This window comes from Manis pentadactyla, chromosome 7, assembly GCF_030020395.1.
Source record: "Manis pentadactyla isolate mManPen7 chromosome 7, mManPen7.hap1, whole genome shotgun sequence".
Lineage (NCBI taxonomy): Eukaryota > Metazoa > Chordata > Mammalia > Pholidota > Manidae > Manis > Manis pentadactyla.
The window spans coordinates 53,991,963-54,018,807 of NC_080025.1; the positions used below are offsets into that span (position 1 = coordinate 53,991,963).

The following is a 26,845-nucleotide window of genomic DNA, read 5'->3' on the forward strand; positions in this document are numbered from 1 at the left end:
TCATGGGTAGTTTGTTCTCTCATGATTTGTGTAAGATAGTTGGAAACTGCCATTATTTGAGAAGAGAAGAAAAGGGGGCTTGTCATTTTTTAATGTTGTCAACATTCACAGTTTTGACTTCTATTAGAAGATGCACCTGTATGAATATTTCAGTAAGTAAACACTTGGCTACGTAGAGAACTGGAAAGCTGTGGGCAGTATTAAAAATATAGTTGTGTATTTGCACTTGGAACACTACATCTAAGGTGGAATGCTGATTCTTAACTTCAGTGGATTTTAAAATTTGAGGTTACTCAAAAGAATGGGAAGGTGGCTAACAAAGTTGGTTAATATCAACTAGACCTTATGGATTTCCCCCAGAAAATACTAAGTACAAAGTATAAATAAAAAGCTGATTTAGTCACTTATAAGAGAATAACAAATAGATGGACTGATGAGGCAAATTAAACAACTGAAATGTTTCTTTATGTCAGGCTTTTTATTTTGGCTTTTGTTTTATAATTCTAATGGACTTGGGTGGGAAAGAGTTTTAGGAGGGTAGAGTAAATAGAACAGAACAATAAAAAGGCCTATAGCATGTATGCAAACTAGCATTTAGCTGGGACTTCAAGTACATGAAATAGATCATTTAGGGAAATCTTAGTTTTCTGGGCTTAATCTTGTCTGAGAACAAGAGTGTATTTTACCATTTTCATTTGCAAAAACAAGAACTTTTCATTTAAACGAATAGACAAGTTCTATCACTTAAATTTTACAAAGAGCCAAGGCATTTGATTCTTGATTTATGTTTTCCTACAATTTTATACTTTTGTTTTGCTTTGTTTTGTTTTCATAGAGTCCTGTGAAGATAAATCAGATTAGCCTGGATGAAAGTGGAGAACACATGGGCGTGTGTTCAGAGGATGGCAAGGTATGGTGTTGACACTGCTCCGGGGATGTTACCCAGTTCCAGGTGCTCAGAACAGCCCTCTGCCCACTGTATACTGCTTTAGGAGATGTTTGATTATTCTTTTTGGGTATTGAACTTGCTTCCGATTGCTCATAATTAAAGTAAAATATATTTTGCACAAATATGCCTTAGGAAAAGTAATTACAAGAATGCCAATAATGTAACTAGTATTAAGCTGATTAACAGCTGTGGCAGGGGGACATGTCACCTTAGTCATTACTGCTGTGACACTTACACTTCAGTGACTAGTCTGCAGTTCCTGCAAGACAGTAGTTTAATGCCTTTCTGCCATAAATCCACAAAATTGGATTTTGTGGGCATGACTTTTGTGGGCCAGTGGTTTTCATTTTCACACACACGTTATGAATGTTTCTCTTGAATTATAGAATCTTTTGATAAGCAGTCATAGTTTATCAGAAGAATAAAGTGTCTTACAATGGCCACATTAAATAAATGTAAAATCAATATATGTACAGTTTTCTAAAAACCTGGCACCCACTTCCTTGGCTAAGGACATACATCATTGGTGTGGCATATACCTAACAATTATTGGTACTTCTTACTGATGTTGAGCTGTGACATTTAGTGGTTGTGGTGATTGATTTTCCACTTAGAAGAATGTCTTTTTTGTTTTTCAGTCAATGGAAGTCTTTTCTAATGTTGATTTGCAATGATAAAATTCTAATGTACAGTGTATTTGAGCTACTTTTCTAAAATAACAGTTTCAAAAGAGAGGGCATTAAGAATCATTTCAGAACCTTACATAAGTCTGACAGTGAAGAGGAGATTTCCTAATCTTATTTTGTATTTTTTTTTCATCTAAATTCAATGGACCATTAGGATGAGTACATTAAGAGTAATGAGCTCAGTGTAAAAGATTTATACCCATTTAATCTGTTAACAAAAGAAAAATGAAGTTCTCTTGATATACAAGAATGCATGTATATATCTAAGCTTAATGTTGCCCAAAGAGTCTTGAGATAGTAATGGGAACACTGTATATTTCACAAAGCACTGTCAGATTTTACGGTACTTTCTGAAATTTGGACATGAGCTAGACTGCTGAAGAGCAATGAGGGAGGAGTTGGTATGTGCAGAAATTGAGAAGAATTATCCAAACTATTTAAAGACTTTTCTATTTGTAAAGAAGGATAATCTTCATTTTGTTTTCTTAAAGAGTATACTCTGATACCAATTTAATTGAACTGATTTGTTTAAAGAGAATATGCATTTTTTGAATTGGAAAATAATTTTTTACAAGATACTTCATTGAGGAATTTTCATAACTTTAAATGTTAAAGAATTATTTGATGTGGTGAGAGGGACATTTTAACTACTATGTCTCAAAATAATGAGATGACTCTCAGCACCTGGTACACTTCTTGGCAAGTACCTGTTTTCCTATTTTAGTCAAATTTATAACTGCTGTATTTTGGTGCAGACCTATGATACATTTTAAAAATGTTCTTCACATGTTTCATTAGCATTGATAGAGTTGAAAATAAATACTTTTGTAAGCCATCTCTTACCATGAGTTAGTAGTATGAAAATTAGCTAGTATGGAATGATCTAGCAAAGTGGTTAGTAATGATACCAAATCAAAGATTATTGCAAAGGTGAACTCCAGATATCTGGAGTGAATGCATCTTCAAATGGCAGTTGTGATTTTTTACTTTCTTTAGTGTATTATGACTCCTAGATAAAATACGTTACCTTTATACATAAGCTAGAATCATTTTTGTATTGAGTTCTGCGTTGAAATATTTTCCTGAAAATCTGGAAAAGTATCTTCCCTATGACCTTTATTTTTGTATACATGTCTGAGGCCAGCCTACTGTTGTTCTTTCACAAAACCTTTTTAATTTTTTTTTTGTCCTGCCTTGGAGCTTAGACTAATAATAATAACAACAACAATAAAACAACAATATACGGCCCTTGTAATTCACTTTGATAAGTTATGTCTTGTTCGGGTCTATTTTCATTAATTTTGTCTGGAACACAGTAAGTCCTTTTGATCTATATACTGAAGTATTGTTTTCATTTCAGGAAAGTTTACTTCAGTTCTGATTTTGATTATTGCTTCAGTTCCATTTGTTTTCATTCCTTCAAATAAACTCAATAATACTCAGGCTGGAGGCAGTATCTCACAGTCTACGAGCCTGCTTCTGTATTCTGCCAGCCAGGGTGGGGTTCCCACGCTGCTGTTAGATCGGGGATGTTGTTTGATCCTCTTCCCAGTGCTTCTGCTTCCTCAGGTGGACAGTGGGCACAGAGGGAGGCTGCAGGTGCTGTAAGTATGGCCCAGATTTCAGTCATTCATATTAATTAACTCTATTTACTGCTAACCAGTCACTTTTTAATCCATTGCGGTCTGGCCTCTTCCTCTCCCACATTATTTTACCTAAGCTTTCAAGGTGAGAGGGTGAATGGATGAACACTATTTGCGCTTCTTTTGAAAATTGATAGGTTGTAAGAAAATGGGTTGTATTGTGTGACACCCACACACCGCACAGGAAGCATTGCTCTCGTTGTTTCCACCCACTCCTTTCTGTGTAGTCGGGGAGTTTCACTACTTGTTTGTTCCCTTTGTTGATTTGCTGTTGTTTCAATGTCAAATTTGCTTTGTGGAATAGCATTTTATTCCATTTTGCATTTTTGATTTCTTTCCCACCTCTCTTTTCCTATCAGACAGATATATATTTCATTAAAATATGTCTTAAAGTATCAGGCAGTGTGGTCTAAAGGTTAGCAGTAGAGTTATCCTGCCACACTTTAGCTTTGTGATGTCAGGTAAGTTATTCATACCTCTCTGTGCCTTAATCCATTTCCTCCTCTATAAAATGGGGATAATAACAGTACCCACCTGATTGATTATTAGGAGAAATAAATGAGTTCGTATTTGTAGATTGTTCAGAATAGTACTTGGAACAGAAGAAAATGCCATAATTGTTAGCTTTTATCGTCATCGTTGTCATCATCCCATCTTTCTGCTCTAGATTCGTAGAGGCCTCTTCTTTTTGAAGTTGCCAAGGAGTTGCCTAAGTCTTTCTTTTCTGGTTACTATTAAACATTTTTAAATGGATACTTTGCATCCCTTTGAAACATTGGACTTCTGTTGGGCAATATTCTTTTTATAGACCTTGTTTGTTCCTTATTTATACATTTCAGAACAAGAAGAAGAGATCTTTCTGAACCTGGGTTAGCAAACAGGTTCATGTGTGATTGCTCTTGGCCCTTCTTGTTACCATTTTGGGTATATTGTAGAGTCGCCCTCTTGGCCCCACACAGGGGCCCTGTTAATACGCTTGATTAACTAAACTGGAGGTAACCGGTTCTGGCAGCTCCCCCAGGGAAAAGGGAGCCTCTCCTTTCATCTCTCTTGAGTCTCCAACTCCCTTCTTGAGTGGAGAATATGAAAATCAGCAATCTCCCCTGCTAGGTCCCTTCAGCTGCTGCCCTAGATGGAGGGACAGTTTACGTGGTCATCCAATTCTCACCCATGTCCTGTTGTTGTTTGGAAGAAGAGGTTTGAGAGAGGCTATTACAGGGGAAATACTAGCTGGGAGGGTTGTCTGACACTTTGGCCACCTCACTCACAGTTCCTCTACATCAGGAGGGCTGTCACCCAGTTTTCTGGTTGGCAAATATATAGAATCCATGCTAAAGTGGAGAAGGATACACACCTTCTTTACTGTTTCAAAAGGGTAAGTTTTCTTTACTTCAGGCAGTAAAGAAAACCTTTGGCTTGTAGTTACTGAGAAATCCTCTAGGACTTTGCAGTAGATTGACTATAAGGTCAATGGTTCTGAATTTTCTTTTTCTTCATCAGGTATTTTTGTGACAAGATAATAGGGGAGGGTGTTCTTGCTGCAGTAGGAGATACCATTTTCAGAAGAATCCTCTCTATTTTAGCTTTTGAATCTATGATTCTTATCTCAGATGAGATCTTCCTAAAAGCTAAAACACTCCAAGCAATCATTCAACAGATTCCTTCTACAAAGTATGGACAAAATGGCAAAATAAATAATGAGGGGAAAAGATAGAGGAAATGAATGAGAATTGTTTTGGATTTTATTGGCTTTAGTAGTATAACTTGTGACCACTTAGAGGGTTGTCACATTAGTGGAATGCACTGAAACATCCAAGGTTTTTCAAATCACCCTGCTTATACTGGTAAAGTTTATGATATTCCTCTTGTGAAGTTACAGTGTTTTGCATACTGAGGGAGAAAATAAGGCCAGTTGAGGAAAGTGTTACTTAGTAGAACCTAGTAATAGAGATTGACCTAAGGGCTCTAATCTAGCTCAGCCACCATTAGCAAACACTCCTCAAACTCCTGCTCTGGAATGATAGTGGCTTTTTGCTTCCGTCTAATTCTCAAGAATAGTGATGAGTATCAGCCTGTGTGCTAAGAACTTATGTGATTTGTTCCCTTTTCTATTTATTCCTTCTTATCACTGAACTATTATATCTTCAATATGGAGCTAAAATTTTTAGAGGGGCACATATCTCTGGAAATTCATAATCTAATTTTCACTGTTAGATTCACAGTCCTACAATTTATCCTTACAAAATAAAAGCTGGGGTAAAAATCATAGTACTGATGTATCCTACTAGTATTCTCAGTCTCTTCAACAGGCTCATACATTATTTGTTTATATTTCATATACTTACCCACACAATAAAAATAGCTCAACTTTTGTTCTTAAATCACCTTTACCCTGCTATAGGCAGAAGGAAGTTTATCCACTTAAATGAACAGTCGCCTTTGTTTAATTTCAACTTCTATCATAGAGTTGCCTAATTCAAATCTGATACTTTCACTGTAGTTTAGCAGATACTTGAGGCTTCTGGGTTTTTTTTTTCTTTTTTGCATATTCTACTTTTCTTACAGTTTATGTAGAAGGGTATCTTTGTGTATTTGCATATTTTAGACTATGTCATGTAATGATAGTGCATAAAAGAACAGTGCTTGGAACACCATCCTTGCTTTTCATGAACTTAGGCAAGTCATTTGCTTTTCTACAGAATGATGTGTTGCACAGGCATACAGTGTTTGCTGCCCATCCCTAGCCATGGTGCTGTAAGGACCAAATAAGGTAGAGCAGGATTTTCAATGCCAGCTACATACTTCCAATTGCAGACCTTTCAAAATGTCATTTTCACCCCACCAGAAAGTTTAATTTGTTTAGGGTGGGGTCAGGCCATTAGTATCCAGGGATCTCAACTGTGCAGTCAGGTTTGAGAACCACTGAGGTAAAGCATGGGGAAACATTAAAGATCTAAGTTAGTAGTAGTACTATAAGATTTAACACAGGACCATATTGTGAGTGACATCGTTACACTGAATAGAAATAGCTATGGTAGAAGAACTTAAACTTCCTACTCCAGCATGAGTTTATACTGAGGTAACTTCAGTAAGTTGACCACTTGTTGATTTATGAAGATTCAGGTATTATAGTACCTCTCTCACTCCCACTGATTTTCTTAGATCTGTTGTATCAGTCAGGTGAAATAAAACTCAGTACTGTGCTTTTCTTTCCTGCTTTTCAACCAGTTTTTAGGAAGTTTAGTGCATCCTATGCTTGTACATTTATTATAGAAGTGATGATTTGATGCCCTCTGAACAGTGAGAAGCAAGGTGGTTATGGGGCACACATGTATTTGTCATGTCAAGAATATTTAACAGACCACTTCAGGGTCAATCAGATTCTTTTGATGTTAATGTTGTACCATGTGCTGTTCTTGGAATCCAAATAACATACCTGGCACAAGGGTCTAAAAACAGTAGTCACAAAATGAATGGAATGTCTTAAAGATTTATATCTCTTAATGAATGAATTTGACTCCAAAAATTATACCATAAGTAAATTTTCCTCTTTGAACTTGCAAAAATGAACCGCTCACAACCTAAGACAACAAACAAGAAGAAATTGAAAACCTGAATAGTTTTTCATCTGTTTTAAAAATTGAATTTATAATTAACAACTGTCTCAGATCCAGTAGACCCAGACAGTTTCACTAGTGAATTCCTATAAAACTTAAATACTGTTTAAGTATTTATTATGAAGAAATACTATTAAGAAATAATACTATTCTTCTAGAGACTAGAAAAAGAATGAACACATCCCAAATGCTGGAAAATAGTGCTAAATGCCCCTAATAGTTCCAAACATTTGAGAGCTCCTAATATTCTTAGGCTTTGCTGATGAGACAAATTGATCAAAATTACTTTGTGAAGTAGTTTGTCTGTTAAATGTGAGCAGAGGCAAACCCTGTAACTCAACAATCCCATTCAGACTTACATACCCTTCATAAATATGTATATAAGCACACCAGATGATTTGTAAAGAGTGTTAATTGTAGCATTATTCATAATAGCCCCAATCTGGAAACAACCCAAACGATCAACAGAAGATGGATAAATAAATTGTGATCAATATTCGTACATTGAAATACTACACAACAGTGACAAAGAACCAGCTATTGTGATACACAGCAGTGTGGATAAATCTCACAAAGAAAATGTTGGGTGAAAGAAGCCAGTGAAAGAGTTTATGATAATATTTATATAAAATCCAGACACTGGCACAACTTATCTGTAGTGATAGATTTGAGAGCAGTGGTTAGTTCACAAGGGTGTCACTGATTGGAAACGGGCACCAGAGAGCCTCGTGGGTTCTAGTCCTTGGTCTAGATGGGGGTTGCAGGGATATGTTTACATCATAAGAATTTGTCAAGCTTTAAATTTATCATTTGTACCCTTTACAATATGTATATTATTCAATTTCTTAAGTAAACCACTCAGAAAAGAGATTAAGTATGAAAGAAATAGTCTGGAACAACTTTAAGGGAGGTGCTGATAAGTAGAAATTTAAATCTTACATTTATATGCTCTCAACAGATCCAGTGTAAGATTATAAATGAAGTGCAGTTTGCCTTATCTCTCACCACATTGATCCGCATGGTTGATTTATATATATATGATTCAAAAAAAGAAGCTCCTTTTTCCTTCAAGGGAAGGAAAAAATAATTCCTTTAGGGATAGCCTATGGGAAGTTCATAAAAGAATATTAATAACCTATTCATATCTATTTCATTTTTAAAAGTTGGCACCCATTTAATGAAACAAATTGGTGAGTCAAGGGATCTCTGTCTGTGAGATGCTTCTAATAGTTGCAGCGGAGTGCTCTCATCCTGATAGAATTGTTTTTCTTGTATACTTAATAAAAATCACAAGGACCTTAGATTATTAAATACTCTACTTTTTTTTATTGATAGTATATGTTCTCACTGATTCAGGAGCCTTCTTTGTGGTGGTCACGGTGAACTGACAGGATCCATTTCCTTTTTTAGGTGCAGGTGTTTGGACTGTACTCAGGAGAAGAATTTCATGAGACTTTTGACTGTCCCATTAAAGTAAGTATTCAGTAAGTTTTCATTTTTTTAAGGGTTTTCTCAACTAAGGCAATAAGCATTACAGTACTTTGAGTACTTACCAGTCTTGCATTAATTTTGTCACTAAGCATCTATTCAACAGTTATGATGTGCTAAATACTATTTGATGCTGTGAAGGGTCACAGGATGGATATTATGTGACTGTGATCTCAGTCCGTCCCCAGGAATCTTTTGTTAGTGGGTTAGATGACACACACACACACACACACTATCTGTGATTAAAGACGCAAAGAGGTAATAATAAAGAATACTAATACTAAGAAGTCCAAAGCTAGAAGAAGTTTCCTCTAGCTCTTCTTGTTCATAATGGCTTCACAGATGGAGTGATGTTTGACTGGGCTTTAATAAATGGGCAGAGTGGATGGAGAAGCTGGCTTCCCATGTGGAATAAATATAATATGAACGGAGAGGCTAGAAAGTTCAAATTGTGTTCAGGAAGTGGCAAATAGTCTACTTTAGATGGTGCATAAAATACTGACTTGGCAGGAGAGCCGTATAGACAGATTGGGGCTGGCTTTATATTCAGGCTAAGGAATTTGGACTCCATCTGGTAGATAAGAAGAAATTATTGAATGTTTAAGAACAAAGAAGTGACATAAACTGAACTAAGCTTAAGGAAAATTAATACAGTGACTATATATAGTGTAGATTGCAAGGCTGATAGACTCAAGGCAGGAGGGCTGGTTTTAGGTAATAGTTATGGTGGCTAAGTAACTATTACAGTTGTCAAAAGGTGAGGTCATTCCTTTTTTCACTTGTTTAATCAAACATTGATCAGCAGGTAAAAGAGAGATAGGGTCTGATGTGTATTCTAGAAAACCAGTTTTGCTGGATTGGAGGGTGATTTAAGTAGGGGAGTATTTGTGGACAGAGATAGTTTAAAAGGCTAATGCCTTCTAAGCAGGACTTTGCGGGATCTCAATAAAAAGAGCAATAGTGATGGAATTAGAAGAAATGAATTCAGAAAACCTTTAAGAGAGAGACTTAACAAGCCTTAGTAATGGATTGGATGAGGGGATAAGCATGGAATAATTGCTGAGGGTAGAGCTAGGTTCTTGCTTTGGTAATTAGAATGCTATCAGTTGCAATCAGGGATAGTTTGAGTGAGGACGTTGCTAGTTTGGTTAGATAACTGTAGTACATCCAGTGGAAATGTTATGGGGTTTTGGAAACATGAATATGAAGTGCACGATAGGGATTGGCCCTAAAAACACAAAGTTGATAACCACAGTTGAGTAAGATGAAACTATTTTTAAAGATATTATCCAGTGAAAAGTTAGAGTGAGAAGAAGACTGATGGTAAAATTCTGGAACACTCTTAACTTAAAGATTCCTACAGTGAGGAGGGGGGAATCAGCAAGGGATCTAAGAAGACTCAGAGGGTCTCTTAGGCACCACCAGGAGAGTGGTGTCAGGGAAGCCAAAGGAGAGAGGGTTTCCAGAAGGAAGTGAGGGCAGCAGGGTGAAAGCTGGTCTGGAGATTACACGGTGAGGACTGGAACAGGGCATTTCATTTGGAAATCTGAGTTGCCAATCTTTAGAACAGGAAGCTTAACACATACCAAGAAGTAAATTGGAAATAAAGAAGTGGAAGCTACCAGTAGACTCTCCTTCCAAGAAATTTGGTGGTGGAGAGCAATCATCTGGTAGATAGAGTGAGGCTTATGTCCCAGAAAGATTTCTGCAGGTGGTGTTTTGGTTGATGGTACTGCTTCTGTGAATGCCTGTAATGTAGAAAGGGTTTTCATTCTGTGCTTCAACTGTGATGCCTAAACCTCTCCCTGTTCCCGTGTAGATCATTGCTGTGCACCCGCATTTCGTGAGATCCAGCTGCAAGCAGTTTGTGACTGGAGGGAAGAAGGTAAGTGCTGCATGTCTACCATCGCATGCAGTGTTTGAGGAGGATTCTGTTTGCCCTTTAACTTATCCTTAATATTTTAAATATCTGACTATTAATTAGGAGAAATCCGGGGAAAGAGCAAGGTAGTGAAATCATAACATCATCATTTCTTGAGGGACATGTGGCCTCATTGCTTCCTCACTGATACTTCTTTGGAGTAGAGAGAGGGCAAGAAAAAAAGAGATGTTACTCAACCACTGTCTAGGGCTTTGAAATATTGTCCTTCCCACAAAAAAAGGTGCATTTAAAAATAACAAAAAAGCAATTAAATTGGCATTTTCCCCCTTTGTTTTAGAAAATCTCTTGCAGGTCTGGATAAAGTATCAGAACAATTAGAGCTATTTTGTACTGACATTTTCTAGTGTATTTTAATATCTTAGTGCTATTTTAAAAGTAACTTACATAGTCCTTTTGTACATTTACTTGTTTGTTTATATCAGTAGTAAATGCTTAAATTAAAATATCTTTTCTGCGTGTAGGATAAGTGAAGTCAATTTTTTCTATTTTGACTAACCAGTGATATCTTTAAACCATTTTCATAACAAAAAAACTATATCACTGGAATTCTAAATGTTATTTCATATCCAGTTTAAAGCTCAGTGGAAAGGAGGTGGTCTGTGATTACTTCTACAGCAGTGTAGAGCTATGGAATGGCTACTTTGAGGCTCAGCTACAGAATGGTTTCAAATGTTCTGTGATAGTTATCTGTCTTTTTGTCTTGATCTGCTGCTTCATAGAGTGATGGGGTAGGAAAGCATGTTGGCCATTACCTTGACAGCATTTCTCAAGCACTGGTTTTAGCTCATCATAATAGTTGAGTGGCAGGTCCTGTAGATCCTGATTTCACTCCATGGCAGAAGTCAGCATTTGCAGCAGGTCTGATTTCTGGTTGAGAACAAGCCAGCTTCTTTCTTTCCTCCCCACAGCTCATTGTTATCATTAGGCTGTGGCCTCATTAGCTTTGCATAAAAATGTATATAGGAGTAATCAGTGGGAATTACCTATTTAATCTAATATTCTTTAACTTAGATCTACAGCTGATTTACTCCTGAAAAAAATAACTACCTTACTTGTCTGTTGACCTCAGCAAAGAGTAGCTTTAAAATTACTTATTAAAATTACTTGTGAAAAAATTAGGAAATTTTATGTGAGGTAATAGTACAGATTCACTTAGCTAAAATTTAAATCCATCCATTTTTATTTAAAGTCAATGGGGATAAAGAGTGCGAGTCACCGTTTTTTTGTTTGATTTTTAAGTAGCTTAGGACAACAAACTTTTATTATCCCCTAGTTCAAAAAGTAAAGAGTGGCTTATGTGGTTCTGCCTCAGAGTTTGTTATGAGATTTCAGTCTGGATTTTGGTTGGGGCTGCATTCATCTGAAGGCTTGATTGGGACTGGAGAAGCTGCTTTTAAGGCATCTGCTACCTTCTTAATAATAATCCCTTATATACTTAAAATACTGAAAAATCACTTTGGGTTAAGTATTTTCCTAGCATGGGATGCAGTTTCAAGTTCCTGTTTCCAGTTTCAGAAGTTAGATATTTCACAGTTGTCCCCTATTTCTTGAAAGTATTGGTATGAAAGAATGTATTAGAGGTGATATGAGTGGTAATATTCAAGTTGTAGGACTAAAACTCTGAAGGTAGGATTTTTCTGTGTTGGCTTGTGTTCTTAATAATCAGGTTATTTATAAAGTTTAATGACTGCTGTTATATGTGAGGGATACCTGCAGACTCAAGTTTACCACAGTAGTTTTGTTACATGAAATGTCTTAGTCAACCTGCAGAATCCCTGTGTTAATGTGTCAATATGTATTATTTGTCCTTCTACTTAGCATTTGATATAATTTGTAGACATCTGGAAGAAGGACAATGTGGATGTTCAGGCCATACAGAGCTCACTGAGTAGATACATGAATATTGTGCAAATAGCTGAGAAGTTCAGCCTCAAAGTATGGGCGAGGTAATATGGGAAGAACTTGGAATTCACACAAAGATACGACATTGTGATGAGCAGTAAACTAAAAAGAATTCACCAAATGCTGACCAGGCAAGAACATGAGGGATTCAGTTCATCTCTGGTTATCGTTGCCTACTCGACTCGCTGTTCAGTGTTCTGTGAGAGTGTTCTGACTTCTCTTTTTCTCCTATTCATTTCTCCAGAAATAAACCTGTAGATGTTTATTCTCACACACAAAAAGATATTTATGTGTACATAAAATGAGAGTAAAATAAAAACAGTTCAGGTCATATGGTGAAAAACTTTAAAAAATGATAGCAAATTAGAATTTCTGTATTAAAATAATTTAAAAGAAAAAACACACTAAAGTATTAATATATTGTATAATGGGTTTAGTATACTGGCCTTGATAAAAGTATATGTGTGATATTTTACATGAAGAATCATGACTATACATGTCATTGTAAGTGATATTAAGTCATCTTTCTTTGAGATATTTTAATAGCTTTATTGATATATAATTTGCAAACCATTAGTTCACCAGTTTAAAGTGTACAGTTACACTTTTAATATATTTGCAGAGCCATGCAATCATTACCATAATCTGATTTAGAACATTTTCATCACCCCAAAAAAGAAACTTTGTAGTCGTTAGTAGTCACACCCTATTCTCCTTCCTGCCCTTCCCAACCTAAGCAACCGCTAATCTCCATTCCTCTATAAATTTGCCTATTGTGGGTATTCTTATAAATTAGGGATATTTCATGTAAATGGAATCACGATATATAACATCTGTGTGTGGTTCTTTCATCAGTTTTCTAGCACATCCATGCTGTAGCGTGTAACAGTACTTCTTTCCTTTTATGGCCAAATAATACTTCCACTATTTTTCATGACCAAATAACATTTCATTGTCTGGATATATCATATTTCATTTAGCCATTTTTCAGGTGGTGGGCATTTTGGTTATTTCCACCTTTTGACTCTTACGAATAATGTTGCTGTGACCATTTGCTTACAACTTCTTGTGTGGCCATTCATGTATTTTCATTCTTCTTGGGCTTGTAATTGTTAGATTATGTGGTAATTCTATCTATGCTCAACACTTTGAAGAATTGTCAAAGTGTTTTCCAAAGTGGCTGCACCATTTTACATTCTCACTAGCAATTTATGAGTGTTTCAGTTTCATCCACATTCTTACCAACATTCATTTATATCTCTTTTTTATTATAGACATCTGGTGGGTATGAAGTAATATCTCATTATTGTTTTGTTTTCCATGTCCCTAATGAGTAATGATGTTGAGCATCTTTTCATATGCTTATTGGACATTTGCATATTTCCTTTGAGAAATGTCTGTGCAGATTCACTGCCCAATTTTTGATTGGGCTATTTGTCTTTTTATTATACACTGGAAAAGTTCTTTATATATTATGTGTACATGTCCCATATTGATAGAGGATTTGCAAATACTTTCTCCTGGTCTGTGAGTATTTTCCAAAGTGGCTGCACCATTTTACACTCTCACTAACAATTTATGAGTGTTTCAGTTTCGTCTACATTCTTACCAACATTCATTTATCTCTTTTTTTATTATAGACATCTTATTACAGACTTTTTGCTTTCTTGATGGTATCCTGTAATATTCAAAAGTTTTAAATTTTAATGAAGACTCATTAGCCTTTGAAAAAATTTTTTTAAACACTGTGCTTTTATTGTAGTATCTAATAACTCATTGCTTAATCCAAGGTCATGAAGATTTATTTATGCCTATGTTTTTTCCTAAGAGTTTCATAGTTTTAATAGGTCTAGAATCTATTTTTAGTTAATTTTTATATATAGTGTAAGGTAGGAGTCCAAATTCATTTCTTTTGCATATGGACATCCAGTTATCCCAACACCATTTGTTGAAAAGACTATTCTTTCTCCATTCTTTTGGCCTGTTTATTAAAAAATCAGTTAATCATAAATGTTAGGATTTATTTCTGGGCTTTCAATTCTTAATCTATGTATCAATATCCCTTTTAGGTTTTAGAGCCACTGATTTTTCTATAATTACTTATGGGATGACAAACAAATTAACTACTCTTCAAACATTTGATGTTGAGTTCTTTCCTTTTAAAAAGCCATCATTTTCCTACTTACATTAGAAGCTTAATAAGCATTCATATGTAAATGTATCCTCTGTTCAGAGACTTGTAACATACAAACTATTGATTGATTTCTTAGGATCTAATTTGTTTATTATGTCAATATGTATTTAATAAGTACTAAAAAATACTATTTATTCAGTACACTATACTGACTGCTTTGTATACAGTTAAATAACTAGAGATTTCCAAAATGTGCACCAGCTCGGTATGGTAATAGAAATCTCCTCCTGTGTGTGTATGGCATGTACTTTCAAAGGTCATTTATACTGCATAGTTTTGGCAGTAGTGATTTTTGTTTATTTTCAAATAGGTTCACTTAGGTGAAATATTTCAGGAAATATTTCTAATTTCATTAAGGGGTATATCTTTGAATTCTAAAGCTAAGAAAAAAGCTTTTAGAAGGTTACATTAAGAAAGGGGTACTATTAATGAAAGGATTATTTTCATTTTGAAAGTGTTAGCACATTTTTAGGAGATTTTTTTTTTTATAACTGAGTTCATACCTTTGAAAAACAAGAAAAACAAAGATGGCCTGCTGCAGCTCTGATCTTTCTGACTGCAATTTTCAGCTGGCACCATAAACTGAGGAGAGCAAGTTTGAAGAGTCCAACATTTAGCAAATGGTGATAACCTCGCAATAATCATGTATTGTAGATGTCAAGACCTTTCTGTTTAGAGCAGATGGCAGATCACATGCGGGGGAAGATAGTAAAGACAGGTACCATGTAACTGAGGGTTTTTCACCCTCTGCCTTTAAGAAATAGTTTAATCTAGCCAGAGGAAGGTATAACATCAGGTAAAGGCATTCTTAACCCTTACAAACACTTATCCTACACCGACAATGAAATGAATCCTGGAATTATATGCCAACTTCTGTAAACAGTGGTAGAAGTGGCTCAGAGATTAGAGAAGTGAAGTAGGAAAAATGGAAGGCCAACAATGAGATATTCATCATGAGACATTCCTAAAAATATTTTAAAGAGCTGTCTAATATTTTAATTGTTTTGACTTTATTAAACATTTGTTTCCTGTAAAAACTTTTTAAAAATATTTAGAACAAACATTTCAGAACAGCCCTGTGAAACAGAAAATTATAAAAGCCTCAGACTACATAGTTTGAGACATTTGTTAATATTTCCTTTTTAATGTTCTAGCTTCTTAAATCTTTAGAGAGACCTTCTTATCCACCAGGGACTAGAAAGAGGAGGCTATAGTTGTGTCTGGCATAAACTTTTATTACAGGTTTTCAGGGTAACTTCTCAGTAGTTGAATGCCATAGCTAGATTTATGGACTCCACTGCTTGACACATAAGCATAAAAAGCTTATTCTAAATGCTGTTTTGTTTCCATGTTAAAAAAAAGAAGAAAAACATCTCTTAAAAGTACTATTGGAGAGAGCTTTCAAACACGTGAACTGATGGATTTTTTTTTAAGTGTAACCTCTTGTGTAGCCAGAATTCTAATACATGAGCATAGCAGTGAGCCTTCTGTTTTAGAAATAAGTCTGCCCAGCAGATCTTCTATGGGTTTTTTTTTTTTAATTGCTCAGCTTCCTCTGTCAGCAGATAAACTTTAGCTTCATACGACCTCTACCTTTGAACTCTGAAATGCACTTCATAATAGCTGGTTCTACTACTTTGACAAATTATTAAATTGTTGCAATGCTCTCTGTTATGGAGTTCATTTTTAGAAACAAGATAGTCAGCTGTTTGGCGTTGTGGGATAAAATGAGGAGACCTGGCTGCAGGGACAGGTTGCTTTGTAAGCTGGAAAAGGTCAGGCAGCAAACGAGGACAGGACCTATGTGAATGAATGAAAAAGATCATCTCGCTCTTCAGGACTGATGGTGCTTGACTAGTTTACCTCAAGGACAGAGGTGGTAGCATCAGCTAGCTTCTCTAAGTTTCCAAAGGTGATTTGCAAACATTGCATTTGACTCCTCTTTGGAAGAGGATTCAATAGAGCAGCTTTTTGTAATAATGCACTTCTTTGTAGAATCCAGATACCAATCTAGAATCCCCAGCCTGATGAACCCCTGTGACCACTAAACATGAAATGGAGAGCTTTCTTATGTGTATGCTTATCTTCTGGTCAGATTGTAAGTGGAGTTCTTGGGGCCCAAGGGATTGACATCAGTTACCCTGCTCCGTCTGCTCAGTGGATCTCCAGGGTGGTATTTGTTCAAGTGCTCAGAAGTTTGGTCTTAGGCAACTTTCTGCATGCAGATTTTTCTTACACACACTATTCCACAGGCAGTCACTTTTTCTTTAGTGAGCTCAGCTAATTTTTCCACATGTAATATTTCCATATTGATTGCAGCTTCCCCCTCAATTCTGATGCTCAGCTTACCACCATCTGTCTTCCTAGAAAAATCAAACCATCCTTTGCTCCTCGCTGAAAATACCTCCCTTTGCATATTGAGAGAACTGAGACTGTTCTTAAGTATTTTGCAGAATTAATGACTGTGTGAGGGTCACTGCCTAGGTGCTCATTGTAGGTTCCTGTGGGGTTTAGGACTAGGGACTGTCATTAATACTGGGGGCCCCTCCCTTCTCCCACCCCCTTTTTCCTTTTAAGATAAGGCTGTACAAATACGGTTATTAACTTTGGGAGATTCTTTCCTCCCTTATTTTTTCTTTTTTTAAGACAAGGCTGTATTGAGCAAGGGGTCACAATTGAAGCCACTGTAAGTTGGTGCTACTGGTAAAAAGTGAATTACAGTCAGTTCACAGGATTACTTGACTTGAATCTGCTTTTTGAACACAACCTTGTGTCAGGGTCCATGGTAGGTGCTCTGAACACACAGTAGCTAGATTTCAGGAACAGCAGTATGTTTCCGGAAGGTGGGACACTTTTGACAGAGGGCAGTTAGTCCATAAGACCATTCAGCAGAATGGTGATTTGGTAGGCACATGAGTATTCCCAGTCTTCTGAGAGGGAAAAAATGTGTGTATGTACCTACGTATGTAGGTACCACCATGGGTGATTTTGTAGTCCTTTGTGTTTAAGCATTTTGGACTTTTTCCCCTATAGTTTGTTTTCCATTTTCTAATTCAATTTCAGCCAGTATTCCTTTTTGATATTTCTAACAGTGAAAATTGGCACAAACTAAGTGTCTAACAATAGTGAATTAGTGGTGTCAGTACCCCGCAGCCAAACATCACCAGGAATACACCCATGGGGAGCTAGGAAGAGGGTGTTAGAAGGTATTATAGGATTCGGGCTGGTGAGAGGTGATTAGGTGATTAGGGGAGGTTTTAAGGAAGTAGGGCTTTGCTTTAGATAAGATCCTGTCAGGAAGCAAGAGTAATTCTACCATTGGGTATCTTAATAAATCTTATCTAGGAGGAGAAAAGACTAAATCAAGACTAAAGATGTAATTGGTAAAGAAACAGCAACAGTCTCTTATTTTACCCAGGGTATGTCTGGTCATTTATGTGGCTTAGAAAAATGTCCATATTTTGTTTGTGTTCAGGCTTGATTATGGGGCGTCTGTTTTCGTCCTGCTTCTGCATGGTCAGGAAGCCTTGTCTGATGTTGGTGTCCTGTGAAAGGGTTTACATTCACCTGTGAACCCAAGGCCTAGCTGTGAGAGCCAGGCCAGCTCCTAAATGTCAGCCTTTCTCCATCTCTGTTGGAGCACATGGAATGCCCAAATTTTGCTGGGTTGTTCTTATTGAGGCACTGTACAAAAGTACACGTATAGTCTGATTTCATTTTTTTTTTGGTAGAAATATATGTATGTAGCAATATCCATGGAAGACGATACACCAGTTATTAGCAATATTAATAATATTGACATATTACTAACAATGTCTGGGCAGGAGTGAGTGTTTTTCCTGACGTTCATTGTCTTTTATTTTCTGTTATTTTGTTTTGTTTTTTAAGAAAACATGTATTACTTTTATAATAATAAAAAGCAATAATAAAAGAATGTATAAAGTAATCCCAACTATTTTGGATCTCTTTCTCTCTTAACATTGTAAATGATGTGAAAATTCCCTACATATTTGAAGTCTAATCTTGGCTCAGATATTCTTTAATGGTTATGTAATATTCTATCCTTTGGGCCTATTCAATTTCCTTACCCATTGCCATATTATTAGCCCATTAGGTTGTATTCAGTATTTGGTTATCATAAATCATGCTGTAATGAAGCTATGAATCCTTGGGCATGAATTTTTTGTCTGTGCTTCTCAGTGTTTTTCCAGCACTGATCCCTAGAATTGGAATTACTGAGTCAAAGATGATGATTATTTTTTAGGCTTTTGATGATACATACTGCCAAGCAGAGTTGTATTCAAGAAAATACCAGCAGTGTGTGAGTACCTGTTTCACCACATTCTCTCTGCCAATCTGATAGACAAAAAAGGATATTCTGTTGTTTGGTTTTATAACTTTGTTGAATTATCGTGATCTAAACATTTTTATTTACCAGCCACGTAAATATCTTCATTTGTTATTTGTCTGATTATATTCTGTGCTTAAGGCAGCTTTTAATTTTATTGTAGAAGCCAGGACAATGAAGACTGTACATTTGATATTTATTGTCAGTTTGAGCACAATTTATTGCTGCTTAGTGAATAGCCTATAGCGTTTTCTCCAATTTTGGCTAAACCTGGAATAATTATTCTTGTTCCCAAGGAGGCATTATACAGGAGTCATAATGAGACTTTAGAGTAGTCACTGAAGTGTGTATAAAGAGGACAAATATATGCTCCTGCGTAAATGTGGGTCTGCCCCAAACCATCAGTCCTGCCACTCCGTGGAAGCTGTGAGGACAAGCCCATGTGCCCAGGTGAAGGCAGGTTCATTCACCTTGGTTCCTTCTCCAGGCAGTGTCCTGACTATGGTTTTTTTCCCCTTTTGCTCTACTTTGAATTGAGTGAAGTCCTTAATCAAATACATACGCCTGTATTCAGGTGACTTTTTCTATGTTTCAAGACTTAGCGGTTTTTTTGTTTTTTTGTTTTCATTTCTTCACTTTGCAAAGATCTTCCTCTCATTGCCTGTGATTGAGATTATGTGTAATTACAATTAGAGATATTTTGTTCATTGCACAGAACATTAACTTATGTTTAATCACCCAGTGAATGGCTTTTGTGTTTGCTCTGCTCTTAAAGGTCCAGCCTTGAACCCAGCCCTGGGAAATGTCTCCTCAGACAGTTGTAAACTGAAAAACAAACTGAAGATGTTTGGCATGAACAACCCAGCTCTGTTAAGTCTGCAGGATCCATAATGGAAGATTTTTTTTTCTAGCAGCAAAGTTATTTTAAAATTCCCAAATCACTTCTGAAATCACATTTGTATTTGTGAGTTTGCAGGCACAGAAACAGCAGTTTGCTAGTTTAAATAGGTGCCTACCTCACATACTGGCTATAGTTGATTGCTAAACCCATATAGGTAGGCAGGTAGATACATAGATCTAATATCTGTCTGTCGTCACTAGTTTTTAATATAAAAGAAATTGCTCCTAAGTGGCTAGTATTTAGCTTATTTTGTTCACATTGAACCTGTAGCTTGGATTTCTTGGTCACTAAAGTGACTGTTACCTTATGTTGACAGAGTGTTCTTTAATTTCAAAGCATTCTTCTGTCTTCCTAAGTTTTTCCAGGATCAGTTATCGTCAGGGGCCAGTCTAAAACCTGGGGTGCCTTGAAGTTGCGTTTACTCAAATAACTGCTTGGAAGCAAGTGGCCTACAAAGTGGGCTCTGGAAATCCATCTGGGCACAGAGACTTCCTCGGGTAGCCATATTTGGCCTCTGTTTAACTGCTTTTAAACATGTTAAATTGCCGTCAGGGAAAAGACACTGAAGAATTATAACATGAGCAGAAAAGCAAAAATATATTTGGGAAATCCCCTTTGCTTCCTACATGTTTTATGTTCTCTCTTAGTGGTGTTTGGGAAAGCCATGTGTGTGAAACTTTGGTCCTGAGCCTAAGCAGAAAGCAAGACGGAGGCCTTCTCCGCCCCCCTGGGTTCTTTAGTCACTCCTGCCTCCGTCAGCATTCAAGACTCCTCTCTGCAGTTTGCAGCCAGCCTCCATTCCAGATCTGCTCTGGGCTTCACTAATTTTTTTCTCACTTGCTTTTTTGAATTTCATTTCTAATCTTTTCCGATCTTGGATTTTTAAGTCCTTCTGTGCTAAGTCTTCCCCGTCATTATACCCTTTGTTTTTACTGGGACAGTCTTATTTGTCATGTTCTAACTTGCTGGTGTTATTTCTCTATTTTATTATCTGAGCTCCGGCATCTTCTCTGAGGGGGCACTTAATCTTTGGTGGGCTCTGATTTTCTCCAGTCCTCTGGTCCTTCCTTTAGGAGTGTCCCAGCCGTCTGGGACTTGCCCGTGGACTTCACTAGCCCTGGCGTTCCTGCTCTGTCTGCCTCAAAGCAAGCAGTGCTGCTGCTGTTCTGGAAGCCTGAAGGAGTCAAGTGAACTATATACTTGCAAGATCACAAGATGATTAAAAAGGGGCCAGTCATACTCCCATCCCTTTCTTCCATCAGGGAAGAAGGGATGATGGGTAATAACGGGTTTTATGCTACCAGAATCAGTGGCTTTATTACAGCCCGATAGGAATCACACCACGTGTGTGGGAGACTCTGGGATGTACATCCTTACCGCTCTGAAGTGTAGGAAAGTACTAGGTAGATTTATCAGCACAAAACATTGGAGAATAAAGTATATTGCTGAGGATGTGAGGGCTCCTATTGAAATATAAGTACCGAGAGTGCTGACTGCCAGAATGTGGATTTATGGGAAATAAAGCCCTAAAATACTTTCTCCAACAAAAAATAGACCTCTTAGAAACAGGTTTTTCTCTCTATGTACTTAGCTCCCATTGAGCTTAAATTGTTCTCAGTATTGTGATAATGACAATTCAATATTATAGGATGTGGAAGATGAACCAAATAAATTAACCAGCTGCTTTTAAGGATAGTTCAGTCACCTCTAAAATGCTTTGTAGAACACTCGTGCTCAGTAGGATTCTAGGCAGTTTTATGACTAGAGGAAAGAAATGGATTTTATTAAATGTCAGTGAAACACAGAGAGATAGTTTTGTGGTAGTTAAATTAGTGTAGAATGTTTGTAAGAAAAACTGCTTATCTTTTCTTAAATCACTGAAGCAGGACTTTCCTTGGCATTCCTGCTAGACAATGTGTTTCTGCTTGAAATTCCCATAGATTAGGATTAAAAAAGTAAATGGAAAGTGGATCATTTGGTCCCTCCTGTATGAAACTCTATGTCCTACAGAATTTTATAAATCAAATCCTGCTGCACAGTATAGTGTATTTGGAGAGTTTCAACAGACAGTAATGGGAACAAGTCCATAATTATTTAAAATTTCACAGTATGTATAGATTTTAAGATAGAACTCATGAGTAAAGTATAAAGTAGAGTGGAGAGGGAGCACAGAAATAAATGCTTCAGGGGGCCAGGCAGGTAACAGAAGAGAGAAGAGGCCAGGTGCAAGATGAAAGTGGGAACCGTGGTGACCCAGAGCGCCTCCTGCAGGCGCACACACACATTTCAGATAATCACTGTTGGGGCCACTGGCTTTCCTGAGTTGAAGGGCTGCAATTACCTAAACTGCCCAGGGGAAGACTCACCTTAAAAGGGCTTTTCAAATGTTTCACAAGTTGTGCACAAATTACATCCTGTGGCACTGAGCAGAGGGACAGATCAACATTTCAGGAGAAGGATATAGGTCAGTATAAATGATCCCTTTCTGGAAGTGAGGATGTATTCATTGTATGAATCAGTCACAGGGTTTTTATCTTTGAGATTAAGGGAAATTCCAATGTATCCAAAATAGTTTAGGCCCATTCTTAACTAAAGGTGACTTGAGTAACTGGAGGATTTGGGAAAATTGCCTAGCTCCTCCTGTGTATGGACAACAAAGGAAATAATAAGACTAGCAGAGCTAGGAAAGCCTACTCGGTATCTAAGATTTATTGTGCCTTGTGTGTCTAGCAAAGTAGCAGATGTGGTTACTTTCACTAATACATTTGCAGACTTTTGGGGAGATGAGAAATAAATACATAAATCTCAATGGACGAGGTAGAACATGGTGCTCATTATCTCGTAATATTGCCAGCATGACCCTAAAACATATACAAAACCAAGAAATTAGGGAAAAGTATTTAATTTAACAAAGGATTTCTCCTAAATGATGATTTTCCCTAATCTATTTAGGTAAAGTGATTGAAACTACTATTATTTGGAAAAACCAGAAACGAACATGAATCATACCAAAAACTATAACACAGATTAGTTAAAGTGTGTCTCATTTACAGAAGTTAGCATGTTAGCCCTTCCCCCTAATTTGTTTTGGACCCCCCTTCAGTTGCACCAGGTGTCATGTGCCATCTCTACTATAGAAATACCAATAAGGAAGAAGCTTCGCTCCTTCTTTGCTCCCATGTCAGAGCAGGGGACGCAGGGTTTTTTGTAATCGAACTCTGGAAACTCCCACTCAGCCGTGAGACAGACTGAACTCAGAATTCTCGCCTGCCTTTTCTTCCTGCCCTCTGCTGGAAGTTTTCCTTGGAGCTGGATCAGGAGACAAAGGGAGGCCCGGGGTCTAGCCAGCCTGAGCTTCCTATAGCCAAAAGCACGCAGGAAAAAGGATCAGTTGGAGTGAGTTTGGGTTTTGATTGGAATTGCAAGAAGACTTTATTTACAATTTTCTGAAGTTAATATTTTATTTAAAAAGTAGGTACGGTTTATGTGAATTAACTTTAATACATATTTAGTGTGCCTCAAATATTCTAAGTTCCACTGAATTTTTGATACTGATTTGATTGTTTTGTCTTAACTGTTCCCCTAAACTATCATGATTGTAAAAATAAGAGAATGAATTTTCATCCCCATATGTATTAACATAAAAATAACTTAATATGTTCCACAGAATAATGATAAAATAGAAGTGATACAATATCACCAATTTCTAGAATTAATTATTATTACTTTGTAATATATCTTTCTGATTTTTATATATGGATACACATTCATATTTTATTTAAAGGCTGTCATATTTAATACTGTTTTGCAGTCTGCTTTTTTATTTAATGTGTCATCTTTACATGGAACATCTTTCTGTGTTAATAAACAAACGTACATACATAAAATCCTTTTAAAATGATACATCCTCTGTAGTTGTCTAACTCTACCATATTTTATTCAGTCGTTCCAAATTGTTAGTCCATTTTTGGCTGTTATAAATAACTTTACTTACCTCTGTACCCATTTGTACAACCACCTCTTAGCATAAATTTCTAGGGGTAGACTTACTGGGGTCATTTCTTAAAGCTTTGAGTCCACAAGGCCAAAGGATCCTCCAGAAAAGGGGAGGATCAAAACTACTGCTCAGTAGTTTGCGGGCCCTTGTTCTGCAAGCGCTCGCCTGTACACACACACATACACATGCCACACCTCCCAGCATCTGACCTTATCATTTTGATTCATCTTTGTCAGTTCTTTCTTTTCTTTTTCCTTCACCTGTCAATTCTAGGACCCATGCTGAACTGTTTTGAGTGTTAATTTTAAGAAACATTTTATTGTCTGACAGGTCAAATCCATACCCACCTACCCCAAATTGTTTAATTAAAAAAAAAATTATCCTCACATATTTGCAAATGAATGTATAGCATTTTGAAAGTTCTAGAAATAATTCTTTTGAGATTTTCTTTGGGCTTGCATTAAAGATAGAGGTTAACTTAGTAAGAAGCTCTTCAGTGAGAATTTTGAGTCTATTAGCCAGGAACATAATGTATTTTTCCTTCTATTTGGGTCTCCTTTTGTATCAAGGTGTTTTCTTGCCATGTAGCAAGCACATGCACATCTGTTTTTATTCACCATTAACTTTTAGAGCTGTGGACTCCCCTTGTTTATGACTTGGATTGCCTTCCATAACATTTAGGTTTGTAGTATTTGTGTTCTCATTTTCAGAGTGCTTTGGTTGCAGTTTGATTTCCTATTTTATGCAAGATAGAATATTTATTTTTTTATTTCAATATTTTTGGTTTGTTTTTCTTACCCTTTGTTATTAATTTCTTGCTTCATTTTGTTGTCACCTGAGAAAAAGAATTATTTTTAAAGTTCTTCTCTGTTTTATGGTATGTCTCATTCACATGGAGTCAGGATTTCTCTTATTCCCTAGATAAGTCCTATTTCAAATACTGAATTTTTCCATATTGCTAGTATATTTTCTTGTTAGTTCATATTTACCCAGGAAAAGTCTGTATTTGGTATTCACAGTTGAAGTTGCTGTGAATTTATCACAGATTTTGGGAGAACTTGTCCAGATCTTTTATTCTGGACAGTGGTGGGAGAAGGAAGTTTTGTTTCCATTTTTTGCCTGAATTAGATCACAACTGTCTGTTGGGAAAATGACTACCAAGGAATGTAATCAATGGTGCAGCAGGGAAGTGCTGCGTTTTTTTTAAAAGCCTGCTTTCTCTCTTTACGGAGGCAGTGTGAGGTCTGTCACTGCCACTGCCCACCTCCCCTGACTGGGACCACTGTCCTACAGGCGCCCTCCTGTTCCCAGCGTGCCTGCTTTTTCCTTCCAAGCTGTGTCACCAAGTGGCTGCAGGAGTGGCTACTCAGGAGTTAGGCCACTGGTGATGACCAAGGCCTGTGTGTCCCTGCAGGAGATTTTCCCAGTGATGCCCCTTGCTCCAGCCCCCACGACACTGAGCAAGGGGACATGCTGCTGTCTACCCGACCTACTGCTTCCCAGGCAGGCTTTTTCTTGTGATGAGTTGAATCATGTCCTTCACTGTGGTCTTATTTCTATCCTAGTTCATAGAATTTTTAACTTAAAATTGGGGGCATAGTTATTTTTTTTCCAACACAGGTACCGGTTGTTCCCTTTTAATACTGCGCATTGGTCATTTCTAGGTGGAACTTGTAGGTGAGAGAGAGGAATTGATGCTGTGCTCCACCACACTTTGCTACTGGCCATATAGCCAATCATTCCTTCTGTCAAGTGGCAACGGAGCTCTCCTTGGGCCGAGCCCACACAGTTCCCTCTGCCTGGTCCAGACCACAGATGTTTTCAAGGAATTGAAAAGATCAAAGGCACTTAGATCTTCAATTCCTTATATTTAACATAAGTGTCTTTAGTCACCTATCTGTAGTGGCGTGTGTAGCAGGAGCTCTATTCTCGGGCTTTCTCCTTCTTTCCCACATTTTAAACCTATGCTGTCACAAAATACTGAACACATTGGGTGACCTCCTCGGCTCTGTCCTCTCTCTGCATGATAGCTGAGGGAGAGGCAGAAGCACAGGCGACAGACCTAACTAGGAGCGGGGAGGCGTGGTGCTGGTGATTTCCTACCTCGAACCTGTTGGGGTGAGGCTGAGATGGGCTAGAAGCTCTTCGAGAGTATAGAGGGCATCCTCTGTCTGTATAGTGGGAAGACAGGACTTTATATGTCCAGTAAAATTCCTGCCTCCAGTTTCACTGTGGCCTGTGTGAGGTCACCTTTCTTTTGCATGGATCATAGAGAACTCCAAACATATATGACATTTTAAACTGACCATATTCTGCTTATTTGTAAAGATGGACCCTCCTATTAACTTTAAGGTTTTTCTTTCTTTTTTGTGTCCCTTCTGACTATTGAAGCCTACCTATTGAGAAAGATATCTAAAAAATATAAGTAAAATGTGAATTTCCTCTTTTTCTCCTATTACCTGTTTTTCCCCCAACAACCTTCAATCGTGGGATGGGACATAAAATATACTAAGGTAAACTGAAATTGACTCCAATGATAGTATTTCAGATTTACAGATCTGAAGTTCTATCTTATATAAATTATATATTGTTATATTGTAAAAATGTCTTTCTTAAAGGATTTAAATTAGAATATATTAAGAAAAAATATTGTATCCTTAATAATACATAAGTTACTAGGACCTCATCTTCACCCATCTTTGAGGTTTTCACCAGTTATGTTTGTTAATAAAATTTATCCAGCAGATTTTTTTTATTGTAGATTCTTCCCTTTAAAACAAAGACCCTAGTTACTGTGAACTTTTGACAATGTTTAATCCTAAAGCAAATTTCTCTTTATGACATGAATTATTACTCAAACATCATTGTTAAATTATTTGTCTTGGATTAAATGAAAGACTGCTTCTAATATTGCGGTTTAATCTATGATTAATATCTTATTTTCAGGGGGCAAAAAAATTATGATGTTTTGATTTCTCAGTTTACAAAATAAATTCCTAGACAATCATTTGAAGAACTTTCCTGTAATACAAGTCTTTAGACTGACTAATATGACTTAATCTCCATGAATTTTGGTGTTTTGGTGCCATCTTGTGGCCTGACTTTTCAAATACATTTCCAACAGTGTCCTTACTGCTAAGACAGTGGAAATTCTTTCCAAACTGCAAATCACATACTA

At 36.8% G+C, this 26,845-nt stretch overlaps 1 protein-coding gene across 2 annotated transcripts in view; it reads left to right on the forward strand.

The window, feature by feature from the left end:
- Nucleotides 1–26,845, forward strand: part of VPS41 (VPS41 subunit of HOPS complex) — a 187,448-nt gene that overhangs the window by 89,189 nt on the left and 71,414 nt on the right. For both annotated transcript variants that reach the window (XM_036918927.2, XM_036918929.2), the window contains exons 5-7: nucleotides 836–910; nucleotides 8,306–8,368; nucleotides 10,203–10,268. In XM_036918927.2, coding sequence (XP_036774822.1) covers nucleotides 836–910; nucleotides 8,306–8,368; nucleotides 10,203–10,268 — 204 coding nt within the window. The remainder of the gene's footprint in view (nucleotides 1–835; nucleotides 911–8,305; nucleotides 8,369–10,202; nucleotides 10,269–26,845) is intronic.